Genomic DNA, 15270 nt, shown 5'->3' with positions numbered 1-15270 from the left:
CTCTTTGCATTGAGATAATAGGGTGATCCATTATCTTCGTGGACTTATACGTCCAAGTTTTCCCCCAGGTTTGGGAAGTTCTCAGCTCTTATTTCTTTAAATAAACTCTCTGTCCCTTCTCCCTTTTTTCTTCCTCTGGAATCTAACATTCATCTTTTGATGGAATCCCATAGCTCACCTAGGCTTTCTTTGCCCTTTTAAAATCTTTGTTCCTTCCTCCCTTCTGTGTTATTGCAAAATTCTTATCCTCCAAGTCATTTATTCTTTCTTCCATCTGGTCTGCCCTGATACCAATGCTCTCTATTGCATTCTTCCTCTCATTCACTGAATTCTTCAGCTCTAGAATTCGTTTGGTTCTTTTTTATAATTTCAACCTGATCAAGAACTCATTTTGTTTGCCTATTTTATTCCTAATTTCATTGAATTTTCTTTCTGAGTTTTCTTGTAGCTCATTGAGTTTCTTCGAAACAGCTATTTTGAATTCTTTATCAGTTAGATCACAATATCCATGCTCTTGAGCCTCGTTGTTGGAGAATTATCTTTGTTTGTGTGTGTGTATGTGTGTGTGTGATGCCATATTTCCTTGATTTTTCATATTCCTTGTAGTTATGTGTTTCTGCTTTAGCATTTGAAGTAGCAGATGCCTCCTTAAAACTCTTTGCCTGTTTGCCTTCAGATGGGGTGTTATGTTCTGTGGTGCTGTTATCTGAGTTTTACCTCTGTCTTTGTGAAGGTATGCCTGCTTCACTCTTCTTGCTCCCTCTTGTGGCCAAATTTTAAGCTTTACTATCTTCTCTGGTTCTTATAATTCACCAGGTTGGTTATTGGAAACCTCTTTTGTTTTCCAGTAGGTGGTGTTATAGCTCAAGTTTGTGGTTTCTCCCTTGCCCACTGACTGCGGGTTGTTTTCTGAGTGAGCTCCCCAGAGCTTGCTCTGGAGGATGTACTTGGACCTTCATGCACACGGAGCTGGCAGCAGCATGGAGGGAGGTGTGGGTTTAGCACTTGGGTGTTGGGGATGCCTGAGAAACCCGTAGGGAGATCCCTGGTGTGGTACTCCCAGAGGCTCATGAGTGGACTTCCTGCTGAGCGCAATCCCTTTAATGCCATTTGAAATTCTTATCTGCCTCTTTCTCAATATCCTCCCTCCCCCCAGTCATAGAGCTCCCACCTTAGTCCTCTGGTGCTAGTGGAGCGAAATGGGTTTCTCCAGCCGGTCCTGCCCCTCTGGAGTAGCCGGACATTCACTCACCACTCTCCTTTTCCCCTGTGGGAGAGGTCACTGCTTCAGGAAAAATCAGCCCTGCACAGTGCCTCCTTAGGGGAGGGGTGGCACAGGGAAAGTTTCTCTCCACTGTGACCAAACTCATACTTTTATCTAATGATGCACTAGAGTCTCCCTTTGGGAAGGCTAGACTTCTGCAAGTTTTCTCTGGTGCGTGAGTGCTTGCTGGGGTCAGCACTCACCCAATTTTTTCTTTATTTAATTATTTTATTGAGGTCATATTGGCTTATAACATTGTGTAATTTCAAGTGTACATTATTATATATCAGTTTCTGTACAGACTATGTGTTTCACTACCAATAGTCGAGTCTTTTTATCCATCACCATACATACATGCCTTTTTACCCCTTTTGCCCTCCCCCCCCCCCCTTCCCCCCCCCCCCCTCCTCTCTGGTAACGACTAATCTGTTCTCTTTATTCATGTGTTTGTTTCTCTTCCACATACGAGTGAAATCATATGGTGTTTCTTTCTCTGTCTGGCTTATTTTGCTTAGCATAATACCTTCAAGGTCCATCCATGTTGTTGCAAATGGTATGATTTTGTCTTTTTTTCAAGGCTGAGTAGTATTCCATTGTATACATATATCACATCTTCTTTATCCATTCATCCATTGATGGGCACTTGGGTTGCTTCCACATCTTGATGTTGTGAACATTTTTTGTCCGACATTGGGTGAGAAGGTCTAGGCAGTTTTGCTGGCTCTGCTGGTTCTGCAGCCGTATGGAGGTGGTTTGTCTCTTACCAGCAGCACTGGTGGGCGAGATTCCTCCCAGGTCCTTGGAATAAGATGCTAGGTCCCAAAACACTTGCAAAGGTGCATTTGTTCATGTGTGGATGTCTAATTCATTGATTAAAAATGGGAATAAAAAGGATGAACCCTTATGCACCATGTTGCTCATGTCACCCCTCTCAATTTTTAATAAGACTTTAAACAGTTATACTTCTAGAATTTTATACACATAACTCATAAGCCCAAGATTCTCTGAAATTCATTGCAATGCCCAAAATGCTTACCATCTAATGGCAGTATGTCCAGTAGTTCCTGGCTTTTTTTATTTGTTAATTCAATACCTATATTTCCCAGATAAAGTTGTGTGTCACTGGCGTTAATCTTACTACCTTTAAAAAGATGAGAAATAGGATAAGTGAACATTTTCATATATAACAATTCTAAATTAAAAAATTATAATAAAACTGCAGTATCTCAACTTGCTAGAAATGTAACTCCAGAAGAACAAGGACACAATGAGGCTTATCTAACTGCAGAGAATCACAAGAAGGAGTTAAAATAGAACATGTTTCCTTTAAGCCTTGTCAAAAGAATGCTTTTATTAATGCTCTAAAAACAATGGACACAAGCCAAATAGCCTATAATATAATAGACTTCTTAAAAAAATGATACTTCTAAAACTGTAGGTAATAAAAAATCCATCTATATTCTTCGAAACAAATATGTCATCAATATATTAGTAAAATAAGGCTTGTGTGTAATTTTGGAATACTGGGATATATAATTAAAATATGATATGTACACACAGCAAATTGATTTTGTATCTTTTCATCATAAGTTGTCACTCACCAGAAAATAAATTTGCTATATTCATAAGGGAGTTCAGTGAAATCTTTCTATCATCTGAAATACAAAGCATAAATCAGATATAGACAAAATATTGCCATTGGGAATGGGATCACTTCTTTTTTTTTTGAAGATTGGCCCTGCGCTAATATCTGTTGCCAATCTTCCTCTTTTTTTACTTTTTCTTTTCCTCCCCAAAGCCCCAGTACATACTTGTGTGTCATAGTTGTAGAGTTGTAGCTCTTCTATATGGGAAGAGCCATGCTGCCTCAGCATGGCTTGATAAGCGGTGAGTAGGTCCGCGCCCAGGATCCGATCTGGCGAACCCTGGGCTGCCAAAGCGAACGCACGAACTTAACCACTATGCCACCAGGCTGGCCTCTGGCGTCACTTTTTTCCATGAAATTTCCCAAGTTGTCATCGCTTACATAGAGGAAATTTGTTGATCTTTGAATGTTTTTCTTGTATTCAACTACCTTATAGAATTCTAAAGATGGTATTTTAACCTGCTAAATTTGATCTTTAATTCTTTTCCTAAATGGTTCTTTTCACCTAAAAAGACATCTCTCTAGTGCCATATTATTGGTCTCAAGTCAGATATCACTGACCCTCTATTTCAACCCAAACTGACATTCATCTCATATTTGTCAAATGAAAATATGATCACCTCTATTTGTACATTACTTGTCAAATAATTCCAAGCCCTTTTTACCTTCTCACTTGGTTTTGTCAATCTCTGACCTTTTCCAACATCTATTTCAATAACGTGTTATTTTCTTCTGAAGTGCTTGTTTTTCCTAGCTAAATCTAAATCTACCAGTGCCCTTATTGGTCCTCTGACAATATTGAGAATAATAATGAGAAGTCCTATTTCCCATCCTTGAGGATTATAACTCTACCAGTACTTATAACTTTCTAAATGAAATGGAATAAGAATTCCATGAGATTCTACTGAAAGGAAGTGTTAAGTGGTAAGTTAAATACTCACTGTCAATTTTCAAATGGTTCCATAGATCTTTCATTTCTTTATTCTCAAGTTTATAGTTCAAGATTTCCAGAACAGTTTCTACTTTATTTTCTAAAACTTTCCCTCCTTAATAAAGGAAGAGAGGAAATAAGAAAAATTTGAAATTATGCCTAAAATGAAAAAAATTCTAGTTAAGTCTACGCACCAAACCCTAATGGGAGGGGGAAAAGCAAAGTTGCAATGAAGATGTTCAAGGAAAACATAAAACCAAGGTGGCAGGGGATAGGAGTGGGGAATGTGAGGAAAAGAACATCTCCCTTACACATGTTACAAATCGCTCTGTTAAAATTTGTTGTAGACATCTAAAGCAAAGAAAATGAAAGAGGTTTATTATTCATTATTCATTTATTATTCATAGTGGAGGAATATGTCAGAAACAATAGCTATAATTCTGGCTACTGAGTTTGAAACCTGCCATTATAATAGTAAACTATCTCTACAGACTTAATGGTTATCTGAACTTGAACTATATAAGTCATAAAGAGGAATAAAAAAGGTTAATAACCTTATTTTTAAATATAACAAAGTAGTTAAGAATGTGGGTTCAAATCCTGACTTTTCCCAAGTTCAAACTGTATGACCTTAGGCAAGTGAGTTAACATCTCTCATCTGTAAAATAGTGATAACATAAGTACCTACCTCAGAGGATTTCTGCGAGAATTAAATAAGTTAGTAGATATAAAGCATTTAGAACAGTACCTGGCACTACACTCAAGAGAAATTAGCTATTGTTATCATTAGGTAACTAAAGGGACTTCCAAAAGGAAATAGAAAGATCTTTAAGATCTCATTTTTACTTGCTTATTATTATGCTTATCACTCACCTTGGAAAGTCTTTAAGCCTTCTAGCAACCGACTGTAATACACCTTTCCATCAGCTATAAGAGAAGTCATAATTGACGTCTTAGGGAAAGTGATACAGCAAATCTTAACAAGAGTACAGATTATTTCATAAAGACAATAATGTTACATGATTTGCCTTATGGATTTAAGAATAAAGTGAAGGAGTAGAGAAAGTTCTAAATTTATCCATTCTACTATGCTGAAACTTTCTCTTTTTCTGACTTGACCCTTATTACCTGACATCCTTTCCCTTTTCCCCCTTCTTTCTCTTTATGCTTTAGGACTGTCAGACATTTCAAGGTTAATATCCTAAATTAAAATTTATCAATTTAAAAATCTTTATTTGTTTATGAAGTTCTCAAGCTCAATTTCAATAGAGTAAGCTCCACCCCCTACAACAGCCTCCATGAGGGCAAGGACTTTGTCTTTAATCCTATGACCTAGGAAGTGCTCAATAAATATGTTGAATATGAATATATATTGAATAAACCTTTAATGATTCCCCGCCTACCCCAACAATATATACACTCAAGGCCAAAGCGGTATCAGAAATGCTCACAAGTAATTGGCAGAGTTTTCAGCAGCTTCCAGCGTTCCTTAGGTGTGAGTTCTATCCCTTTGTTTTTCAAAACATCATCTATTTCATTGATATTAATCTTGATTCCTTTGAAAAGATGGAAATGACTGATGACAAATTTAAGTGTGATGAATGATTCTAAAATACGAATGTCATCTAAGTTTAACTGCAGGATTAAGAGCAAGGTTGGTTAAAATGCTGAGACAAGACTCTAGAGGATGTCAGAAATAGAACTCAGTCTCATAACTCTAGAGAGAAAAAAATACTTTTTGAATGCTGTAATAAAAACGAGACAAATAAACACTCTGAAATAGGGATTGTATAAAGGCCTAGAATGACTTACATAAATGACTATATAAATAATTCTGTAAATAAAAAATTCTGTAAATATTTTTTTATTTGCCTGTGTGATGTTATTCATAAAAAGATTTATGCCAATGTTTTATCTCACCAATCATCATGGTCACATAGATTTTTGGCTGTTTAAACAATGGAAAAGTGATGTGCATTATTGAAAAAAAAATCCAGAGAATATAGGATATTTTACCAGACATAATTATTTAGTTATTTTGCTCAAAAACTATATAACCAAATATGAATCAGGATCACTGCATAAAAGATACCATTAATGTACTAAAAGGACTAACAATGTCAGTATGATGAGAATAAAATATTTAAAAGCATAACAGAAAAGCATCAGAATATTGCTATTTACAATGATTTTTTCCCTAAAACCTTTCACTCACCTCTGAATGACTCCACATTTCCCATGAGCATATTCAGTTTAACTTTTTCATCTGTAAGATAAGGTACAAATGAGACCCAGCCACAATTACTCAGACCCAGAAAACGTTATAAAGACATTATATTGTAGAACAAAACACTGAAATTCAGAAGTTTACCCTGATTTGTTCTATAAATGTATCCCAGATTGGCACAGAATTGAAGAATGAAGTTCTAAATGTAACAAATATATAGCACAAAAGAAGAAATTATAGTATAAAATATCAAATTCTATACACAATGGTACCAGGAAGTTTTAAAAGCATAGCTTGACCTGCTTTCCACTTGGCCTGTTGTACTTTAGAATCCAGGAGTACTCAGATGCTTTATCACCTTACTATTACAGGGTTTAAAAGAAATCTATACTGTAATATCAATGTATTCACCTACCTAAAATATTGTAGCTGGCTACTTCCACATGCCACCCTTACTCAGCACTTTCTTTATGCTTCCAACTCCATGACCACCAAGATTTCCCATCTTTGCTGACTTCCTCATTTTATTTGTGTACTTACTGCTTGAAAAGTCTCATTTCTAGGGCCATATCACACAGCCCCCTGACGCTACCATTCATATCATAGTCTATGTGGCACTGATTACTTCTCTTATACAAGGCAGTATTATTTAATAGAAAGGGCAAACCTTAGAAATTATATAAACCCTCTATATAGGCTTCTACAGGGTTCAAATCTTCACTCTGCCACTTGGCAGTCATGTGGCCGTGGGCAAATCTACTAACCTCTGTGACTGACCCTCAATCTCCACATTAGAGAAACTAGGAAAACAACCTAATTTGCTGAGTTGTTTTGAGGACTATTGATAACATATTTCAAGTGCCAAATATTGTTTTTGGTATATAGCAGGCATTTAATACTTTATAGTTATTGAGGAGTGATGTCAGCATCATGGCAGCATATGACATCCCTCCTTTTGTCCCCCCTTTTTAACAACTAAATTTGGCATTCATCCATGAACAAAAGTACCTCTGTGGGAGCTGTGGGATCCAGCATCATATACCAAGGAACCCTGTAGGAATCTCGCCCATATTTGCATTGGGTAATAGGCAGACAGACCTTGGTATTGACTTCAGAACCAGCAGGAGCTTGTGAACTGGCCACAGCCCCTCTTGGCTGCGGTCAGGGAAAATCAGGAGAGTGCTTACTTGAGCAGACACCCATGGATGAGAGGGCCTTTGTGGAGGTCCAGCTTTCCTGAGGAGAGATTCCAGCACTCCATTGGAGCAAAAAAATATGAGTTTGGAAGCATTGGAGAGGGTAAGAGGAACTTTTCCAGAGCCACCCCTCCCCCAAGGCAACATAGTGCAAGGCTGAACTAGCTGGCAGTAATCTCTCTTGCAGGAAAAAGGGAGAGCCGTGAGTGATTGCCCAGCTATCCTAGCTGTGCAGAATGCTGCTGAAGAACTCTCTCCTGTAGCACCCAGAGTGTTGAGGTGGGACCTCCTAGGGGGAGGGAAGAGATCAGGAAATAGGCAGATAAAATATCAAAGAGCATTAAAGGGATGCAGTTTCTGCTGACTGCCTTCAGCACTCCTGCAGGAAGCCTGTCCATGAGCTGCTGGGAGAACATCACTTGTGGAACCCCACAACTGGCCTGTAGGCACTCCCAATGTCCTGAGTGCTAAACCCACACCTCCCCCCACTCTATGGCAAGCTCCTTTTGCATGCTCCTGAGTGCAGTGGTGAGAGTGACCTCCAGTAAACAGGGAGCGCCCCCAGAAAACATGCCAGGGTCTATGGGCAAAGGAGAAACCACAATCTTGACCTGTAGTGCCACCTCTGGAAAACAAAAGAGAGGCTTCCAGCAGCCAGCCTGGTGTGTTGTAAGAACCAGGGAAGATATGCAAGCTTAAGAGTTCTGCCACAAAAGGGAGCAAGAAGTGTGGAGCAGGTGCATCCATACAATGTTGGAGAAGTCCCAGATATAAGGAGGACCACAAAAAATATCTCCCACCTGAAGACAACTAGTAAAGATTCAAGGACTTGACTGCGACTTCAAATTCAAAATCAGCCATGCAAAACTTCAAGGAACAATAAGAATCAAGGAAACATGTCATCACCAAGCGATAACAATAATCCTCCAGTAACAAAACTCAAAGCCACAGTATTTTGTGAATTAGCTGATGAAGAAATCAAAAGCTGTTTTGAGAAAACTCAATGAGCTACAAGAAAACACAGAAAGACAATGCAACAAAATCAGGAAAACAATACATGAACAAAATGAGAAATTTAACAAAGAGATAGAAATCATAAAAAAGAACCAAACAGAAATTCTAGAGCCAAGGAATTCAACGAATGAAATAAAAAATGCAAGAGAGATCATCTACAGCAGAACAGACCAAACAGAAGATAGAATCAGTGAGCCAGAGGATAGGAACTTTGAAACGACACAGTCAGAGGAGAACGAAGAAAAAAGAATGGAAAAGAGCAAAGAAAGCCTATGTGACCTATGGGAATACCATCAAAAGTACAAATATTAGAATAATTGAAATTCCAGAAGGAGAAGAGAGGGAGAAGGGGGCAGAAACTCTACTTAAAGAAATAATAGCTGAGAACTTTCCAAACCTGGGGGGAGACTTGGGATATCCAAGTTCATGAAACTAATATATCACCCCATTATTTCAATGCAAAACGACTTTCTCCAAGACACATTATAATGAAACTGTCAAAAACCAAAGATTAAGAGAGAATCCTAAAAGCAGCAAGAGAAAAAAGTATTGAAACCTACAAAGGAACCCACATTAGGCTATCAGTGGCCATCTCAGCAGAAACCCTGCAGGCCAAGAGAGAGTGGAATGACAGATTCAGTGTTGAAAGAAAAAAATTGCTAGGAAAAAATACCTTATCTGGCAAATTATCCTTTAAATATGAAGGAGAAATAAATACTTTCCCAGACAAACAAAAGCTGAGAGAGTTCTTCACCACTAGACCTGCCTTGCAAGAAATGCTGAAAAGAGTTCTTCAAGCAGAAATGAAAAGACACTAATAAATGACATGAAAACATACAAAAATATACAACATAATGGTAAAGGTAAATATACAGTTAGATTTAGAGAACTCTAATTTTGGTAATATGATGGTGTGTTAACCACTGAACTATTGTATAAAGTTTAAAGGAAAAGAGTAATAAAGTAACTATAGCTACTATAATTTGTTAATGAACATGCAGTATACAAGGAGGTAAATTGTGACATCAAAAACATAAAAGGAGGGGAGTAAAAGGATAGAGCTTTTGTATGCAATTGAAATTAAGTTGCTATCAACTTAAAATGGACTGTCTTAATTTATAAGATGTTTTATGTTAGTCTCATGATAACCACAAAACAAAAACCTAGGGTAGATTGGCAAAAGATAGAGGAGAATCAGAGCATACCAATCACAGAAAATCACCAACTCACAAGGGTAGGCAGAAACAGAGGGAAAAAGAAACAATGGAATGAAAAAACAGCCAGCAATTAATAAGATGGCATTAATAAGTCCTTACATATCAATAATTACTCTAAATGCAAATGGATTAAATTCACCAACCAAAAGGCACAGAGTGGCTGGATAGACAAAAAACAAGATCCAACTATACGCTGCCTACAAGAGACTCACTTCAGCTTTAAGGACACAAACAGACTCCAAGTGAAGGGATGGAAAAAGATATTCTGTGCTAGCGGAAACCAAAAGAAAGCGGGGGTAGCTATGCTTATATCAGACAAAAGAAACTTTAAGCCAAAAATGGTAACAAGAGATAAAAAAAGTCATTATATAATAATAAAGGGATAAATTCATTAAGAAGATATTAAATTTGTAAATATATACACTCTCAACATTGCAGCACCTAAATATATTAGGCAAATACTAACAGATCTGAAGGGAGAAATAGACAATAACACAATAATAGTAGGTGACATGAATCCCCCACTTGTGAGTATATATCCAAAGGAAATGAAAACAGAATATTGAATAGATATCTGCACTCCTATGTTTATTGCAGCGTTATTCACAATAACCAAAATATGAAAACAATCTTAAGTGTCTGTCAACTTATGAATGGATAAAGAATATGTGGTATATATATGCAATGGAATATTATTCAGCCATGAGAAGGAAGAAAACCTTGCCATTTGTGACAACATGGATAGACCTTGAGGGTATTATGCTAAATGAGATAAGACAGACAAAGGCAAATACTGGAGGATATCTTATATGTGGAATCTAAAAAAGCTGAACTCATAGAAGCAGAATAGAATGGTTGTTACCAGGGGCTGGAGAGTGAGGGAATTGGGGAGATGTTGTTCAAGGGTACAAACTTGCAACTAGAAGGTGAATAAGTTCTGAAGATCTAATGTACAGCATACTGATTATAGTCAACAATACAGTATTATAAACTTCAAAGTTGCTAAGAGACTAGATCTTAACTGTTCTTACCCCAAAAAAGAAATGATAATAATGTGACATGATAGAGGTGTTAGCAAACCCCACAGTGCTAATCATACTGCAACATATAAATGTATCAAATCAACGTTCTACACCTTCAACTTACATAATGTTTTATGTCAGTTATATCTCAATTTAAAAAATCCTTGATAATTATTATCTACTGTTACCTCAATAGAGATGATTAATTTATATGACCCGGGATGTGGCAGCACGAGAATAGGAGAAAGAGGATTGCTAGTTTCCTAAATTAGCTATTTAATTAATACACAATTATTAGTTCCTTTTAATTAAATTTTCTTAATATTATTTTGTGCTATTAGTCTTGCAAAATATGTGTTTAAGACTGACTGACCTGATTTATATTAATAAATATTTCCAGTGATAACACATTAAATACAGCCAAACTATCCATAAAATTCTAAATTTGTATGCTTCAGATCAGAAAGAAGAGGGATAGATGTGATACACATTTATAGTGCAGTGAGACTCTTAGAGAATTTGCTTTTTTGTGTGTGTGTGGGGGGAAGATCAGCCCTGAGCTAACATCCATGCCAATTCTCCTCTTTTATTTGCTGAGGAAGACTGGCCTGGGGCTAACATCCCTGCCCATCTTTCTCCATAGTATGCGGGATGCTGACAAGCGGCGCATAGGTGCGCGCCCAGGATCCGAACCCGGGCCGCAAGTAGCAGAGCGCGAGTACTTAACCACTACACCACGGGGCCGGCCCTGAGAATTTGCTTTTAAATCAATATATCATTCATGATCTCAGACCTACAGAATACATTGTAATACCCAGGAATGTTGCTCTGTTGCTAATGGAGAGAAGGATATATTATCTATTTCTTTTTCACAGGGTTTTGAAAACTAACCTGACTTTTTATATAATCACAACAACATATTTTAAAATGTTAACTCCATATTATTATTCCCCAGCTGAGAGTTGGGGATCACAGAAATTAAAAAGTTGTTTTTATTTCTATAATTGGCTAACTAGTATCTATTCTTGCTTCATTTAAGTGTTATCTTTCGTGGTGGAGGGGTGGGCAGGGTATAACCTCTCTTCCTCTGTGAGCAATCTTGTGGATACTGGCAATCAAGGTGCCTGCCCTACCCTGGCCATTTGGGCATGTGATTCAAACTAGGCTTGACTGACTCTCTTAGACCCTGAATCTTGAAAAGCATGATATAAGGGTGATTCATTTCAGTTTCATTGCCCTAATGAAACTGTTAACTAGTTCCTGCTACCTGGGCCCTTAGATGCTGCCTTGGTTTTTCCCTGTCCAATCCTGGTTTTTCAGCTATTTCTTTGATTCTGTGAACCACTCTATGGCCTTGCAAAATTTTTTCTTTGTGTATAAGTTGGCCAGATTTAGTTTCTACTGCCTGCAACTAAAGAATCCTAATACTGTTAACCAAGAGAAACTTTTTATTTTCTCTTTGGGTTGGTCTTTTTAGGCCAAACTAGAAAAATACTGTTTTTCTTAATGTCAGGGCTAGCTATAGCTTAAGGTATCATGGAACATATATGCTGATACCTGTGGGTTACATTAACAATACCCACCAATCACCAATCTAGAGAGAATAGGAGCCATGAATGGGGGACTGTTTGCTCTAGATTTGCTTGCAGTGACTTGTAAGCGCTTGCAATTTATCTCCCCCTTCTCCATGAAATGGAGAAGATTTTGACATAAAGTATGACTCCAAAGGCTTTCTCTTTGAGTCAGACTCAGTCTACGCCCCAGTCCCTCAGGAAGCAGTTCAACTTTGTCTCAATTGCTCATGATATCACCAAGCACCTTTAAATAGTTTCAACCAGGGAAAGGATTTTTCTTGGCCTTTTATTAAACAATCTCTATTATCTTAAAGAAAATCTATTTTATCTTTTATCCTTAAATTAACTTTTTAAAAATTATTTTAATGCTTTAAAATATATCAATTTAAGGAAGATATGCTGGTGGATGGTCAAAAGGCTAGATTCTTCTTCCTTCAATTCACTCTTCCTCTGTTACCTCTGTATATCTAAGAAATTCTGGTCCAAGGATATAGTTTTGGCTCTTGTCATTGGTGTTCATTTCTGCTCTATAAGGGTAGAATATACCAGCCATGCTGTCCTAGATTCCCAGTGAATCTTACTCCTGTGTTGGTTTGTGGCTCAATTAGAGGACCACAGTAAAGGGAGAAATGCCTACTCTTCTTTACTCCTACGAATTATAGCCTGTCTTCAATTTCTCTCAGCCTTGCCCTGACACTCTTCTTTCTTTCTTTTTCTTCCTTCCTTCCTTCTTCCCTCCCTCCCTCCCTCCCTCCCTTCCTTCCTTCCTTTCTCTCTCTCTCTCTTTCCTCTCTCCCTCCCTCCCTCCCTTCCTTCCTTCATCTATATATTTATTATATACAGTGGAGTTTCTCGATGTATTTCACTTGTAAATTGACTTTAGAACCTAATCTTAAAATGAGACTCCATTATCTCTCAAAAGTATAAATAAATCTTTTATTATGGCTATTGAGCCTTACTATTAAGGTAGAATGGAGTAAACCCTATAGGCAAGCAGAAATACTTCCGAAATTGCTACCTAACACCCATTTTATATAAGGGATTTATTAGTTAAAGCCAGAATGGTTAGAATGTTTAGGAGACCCAGAATACCCAGAACCTGCATATTGTCTTTTCTGCTATTATATGTTCCTTCCTGTAGTCTAGTTACACTTTATGATGATTTAAGAGATTTTTACCTTTTTTTTTCTTGACTAATTTTTAAATTTCTTCTTTGACTTTATTTTCCTTTGAAATGTTTCTTTGTTTCATTTCTCTACCTGCTTCTTAGGTCTGTCAATTTCCTCCCTGGCATCAGAGTTTAGCCCTGCAGATGGGAGTCACTGTTTAACAGATTATTGATTTCTGATTTAAGTATTAATAACTGAGATAATAGATTTTTCTATATGAAAACATTTGGAAGTTTTATTAAAGGAGCTCAGTTTCCCTAAAGGCACAATGACATGCTCACCCTCAGTTGGCAGGCGGTTCTGCAGGTCCTCAACTTCCTCATCCTCCAGCTCATAACCCATGTTTTCCAGGATAGTTTCCATTTTAGAGACATGACACTTACCACCTTAGAGAAGAAGGAAGTGATAAAAAAATAGGAACTAATATCTAAGAAAAATACTGATTATATTAATGCGCCAGTTACCATTGGATGGAACAAAGCCACTGCATAATAATTAAAAAAAAAAGAAAACTATTTAGGGCTACATGTGGAAATGTTCAACACATTCCATAACAGAGACTTATTATGGAAGCCAAGAATATAACATATTCTGCCAATCTTGTTTCAGGGGTCCTTTCTCTAGTCTGCAGGAAAGGCATATTTAGAAGAAACTTAATTATATATTATGTAAATATAATTTTATTTATATATAAACTCCATATGCTACTATTATATATTATAAATTACATATATATGTAAAATATATATAAAATTATTTTAGCTGAACCTGATGAATTATGTTAGACAATAGGAGCTCTGGATAGCAAATAGATTTTGAAACTTCTTCAGCGTCAGAACTATAAATTATCACATTAGATGTAGTCACATCTAAAGTAGACCTACAGGCTAATGGAATAATAAGATCAATAACCTAATTATTGTATCATGATAAAGTCTTAAAAAAGTTATGGTAAAATCTGCAGATCTTAATTTTACTTGCCTTCTTATTGGGATTCTCACTTACCAGGAAAAGCTTTTATATGATCAAGCAATATGTTTTTCTCTACCTTTCCATCAGCTGTAAAATAAGATATATTTAAGGTCAAAGAAAAAGTTATATGGACAGTCAAAAAAAGAGTAGGAAGAGCATAATTTCACAATTACATACTTTAAAAATTTGCCTTCCTAAGTTGTACTCCTACATTCCCCACTCTCACATACCTCTTCATAAATAAGAGCAAAAATAAGACAATGAGAAAATTCTTAATGTGGACAGTCTTTCCCTTCTTCTACACTGAAACAGATATACCTCTTTCCTCACTCTGAGTTCTCCCTTTCCTTCCTCAACTACTTGCTAATTTAGCCTTCTTTTTCTCTTTGCCCTGCTTAAGCTTCGTTTATCTCCAAGTAATGATACTCTTAATGGTAGGACTCAGGTTTGAAGGTATCATAGCTTCTCAAAACTATAAATGTAAATGTCAAAGTCAAAGGCATAATTTTTTTACAACTACAGGTTGATCTTTTTGTCTTTTAGATTTTTATAAGAAACCAAATGGGTCCATTTTTATGATGTACTCACATTGAAGTTTACACTAGCATAGAGATACGTATATAGTAGCATATAAAATACTCACCAGTAATTGGCAACATTTTCAACAACTCCCAGAGTTCCCTATTTGTGAGCTCTATCCCCATGTTTCTCAGTGCTTTGCGTATGTCCTTGGCTTCAACTTTTCCTCCTTCAAAAGATGGGAATGGTAACGGATGAGAATTGCCTGCTGACTCCAAATGATAAAGTGTCTCAACTTGTATAGGGTTATCTACAGTTTTCAGAAGTGATTTCTTTAATTCTAAATAAAATACTTATTTCTAATGCTCTTTTTTGTGTGTGTGTGAGGAAGATCAGCCCTGTGCTAACATCTGCCAATCCTCCTCTTTTTGCTGAGGAAGACTGGCCCTGGGCTACCATCCGTGCCCATCTTCCTCCACTTTATATGGGACGCCGCCACAGCATGGCTTGACAAGCAGTG

At 36.9% G+C, this 15270-nt stretch overlaps 1 protein-coding gene across 1 annotated transcript in view; it reads right to left on the bottom strand.

The window, feature by feature from the left end:
• EFCAB3 (EF-hand calcium binding domain 3) overlaps positions 1-14318 on the bottom strand; it is a 152599-nt gene extending 138281 nt beyond the window's left edge. The window contains exons 1-8 of the mRNA XM_087441349.1: positions 14265-14318; positions 13541-13645; positions 6056-6106; positions 5292-5396; positions 4714-4767; positions 3851-3955; positions 2866-2919; positions 2301-2405 (exon numbers count right to left, since the gene is read on the bottom strand). Of these exons, the coding sequence (XP_087297475.1) occupies positions 2301-2405; positions 2866-2919; positions 3851-3955; positions 4714-4767; positions 5292-5396; positions 6056-6106; positions 13541-13622 (556 nt within the window). The 5' untranslated portion in view covers positions 13623-13645; positions 14265-14318. The remainder of the gene's footprint in view (positions 1-2300; positions 2406-2865; positions 2920-3850; positions 3956-4713; positions 4768-5291; positions 5397-6055; positions 6107-13540; positions 13646-14264) is intronic.
• Positions 14319-15270: the final 952 nt, after the last annotated feature.

This window comes from Ceratotherium simum, chromosome 16, assembly GCF_057802395.1.
Source record: "Ceratotherium simum simum isolate JZ-2026a chromosome 16, ASM5780239v1, whole genome shotgun sequence".
Taxonomy (NCBI): domain Eukaryota; kingdom Metazoa; phylum Chordata; class Mammalia; order Perissodactyla; family Rhinocerotidae; genus Ceratotherium; species Ceratotherium simum.
This window is presented reverse-complemented; position numbering and strand designations above follow the sequence as displayed.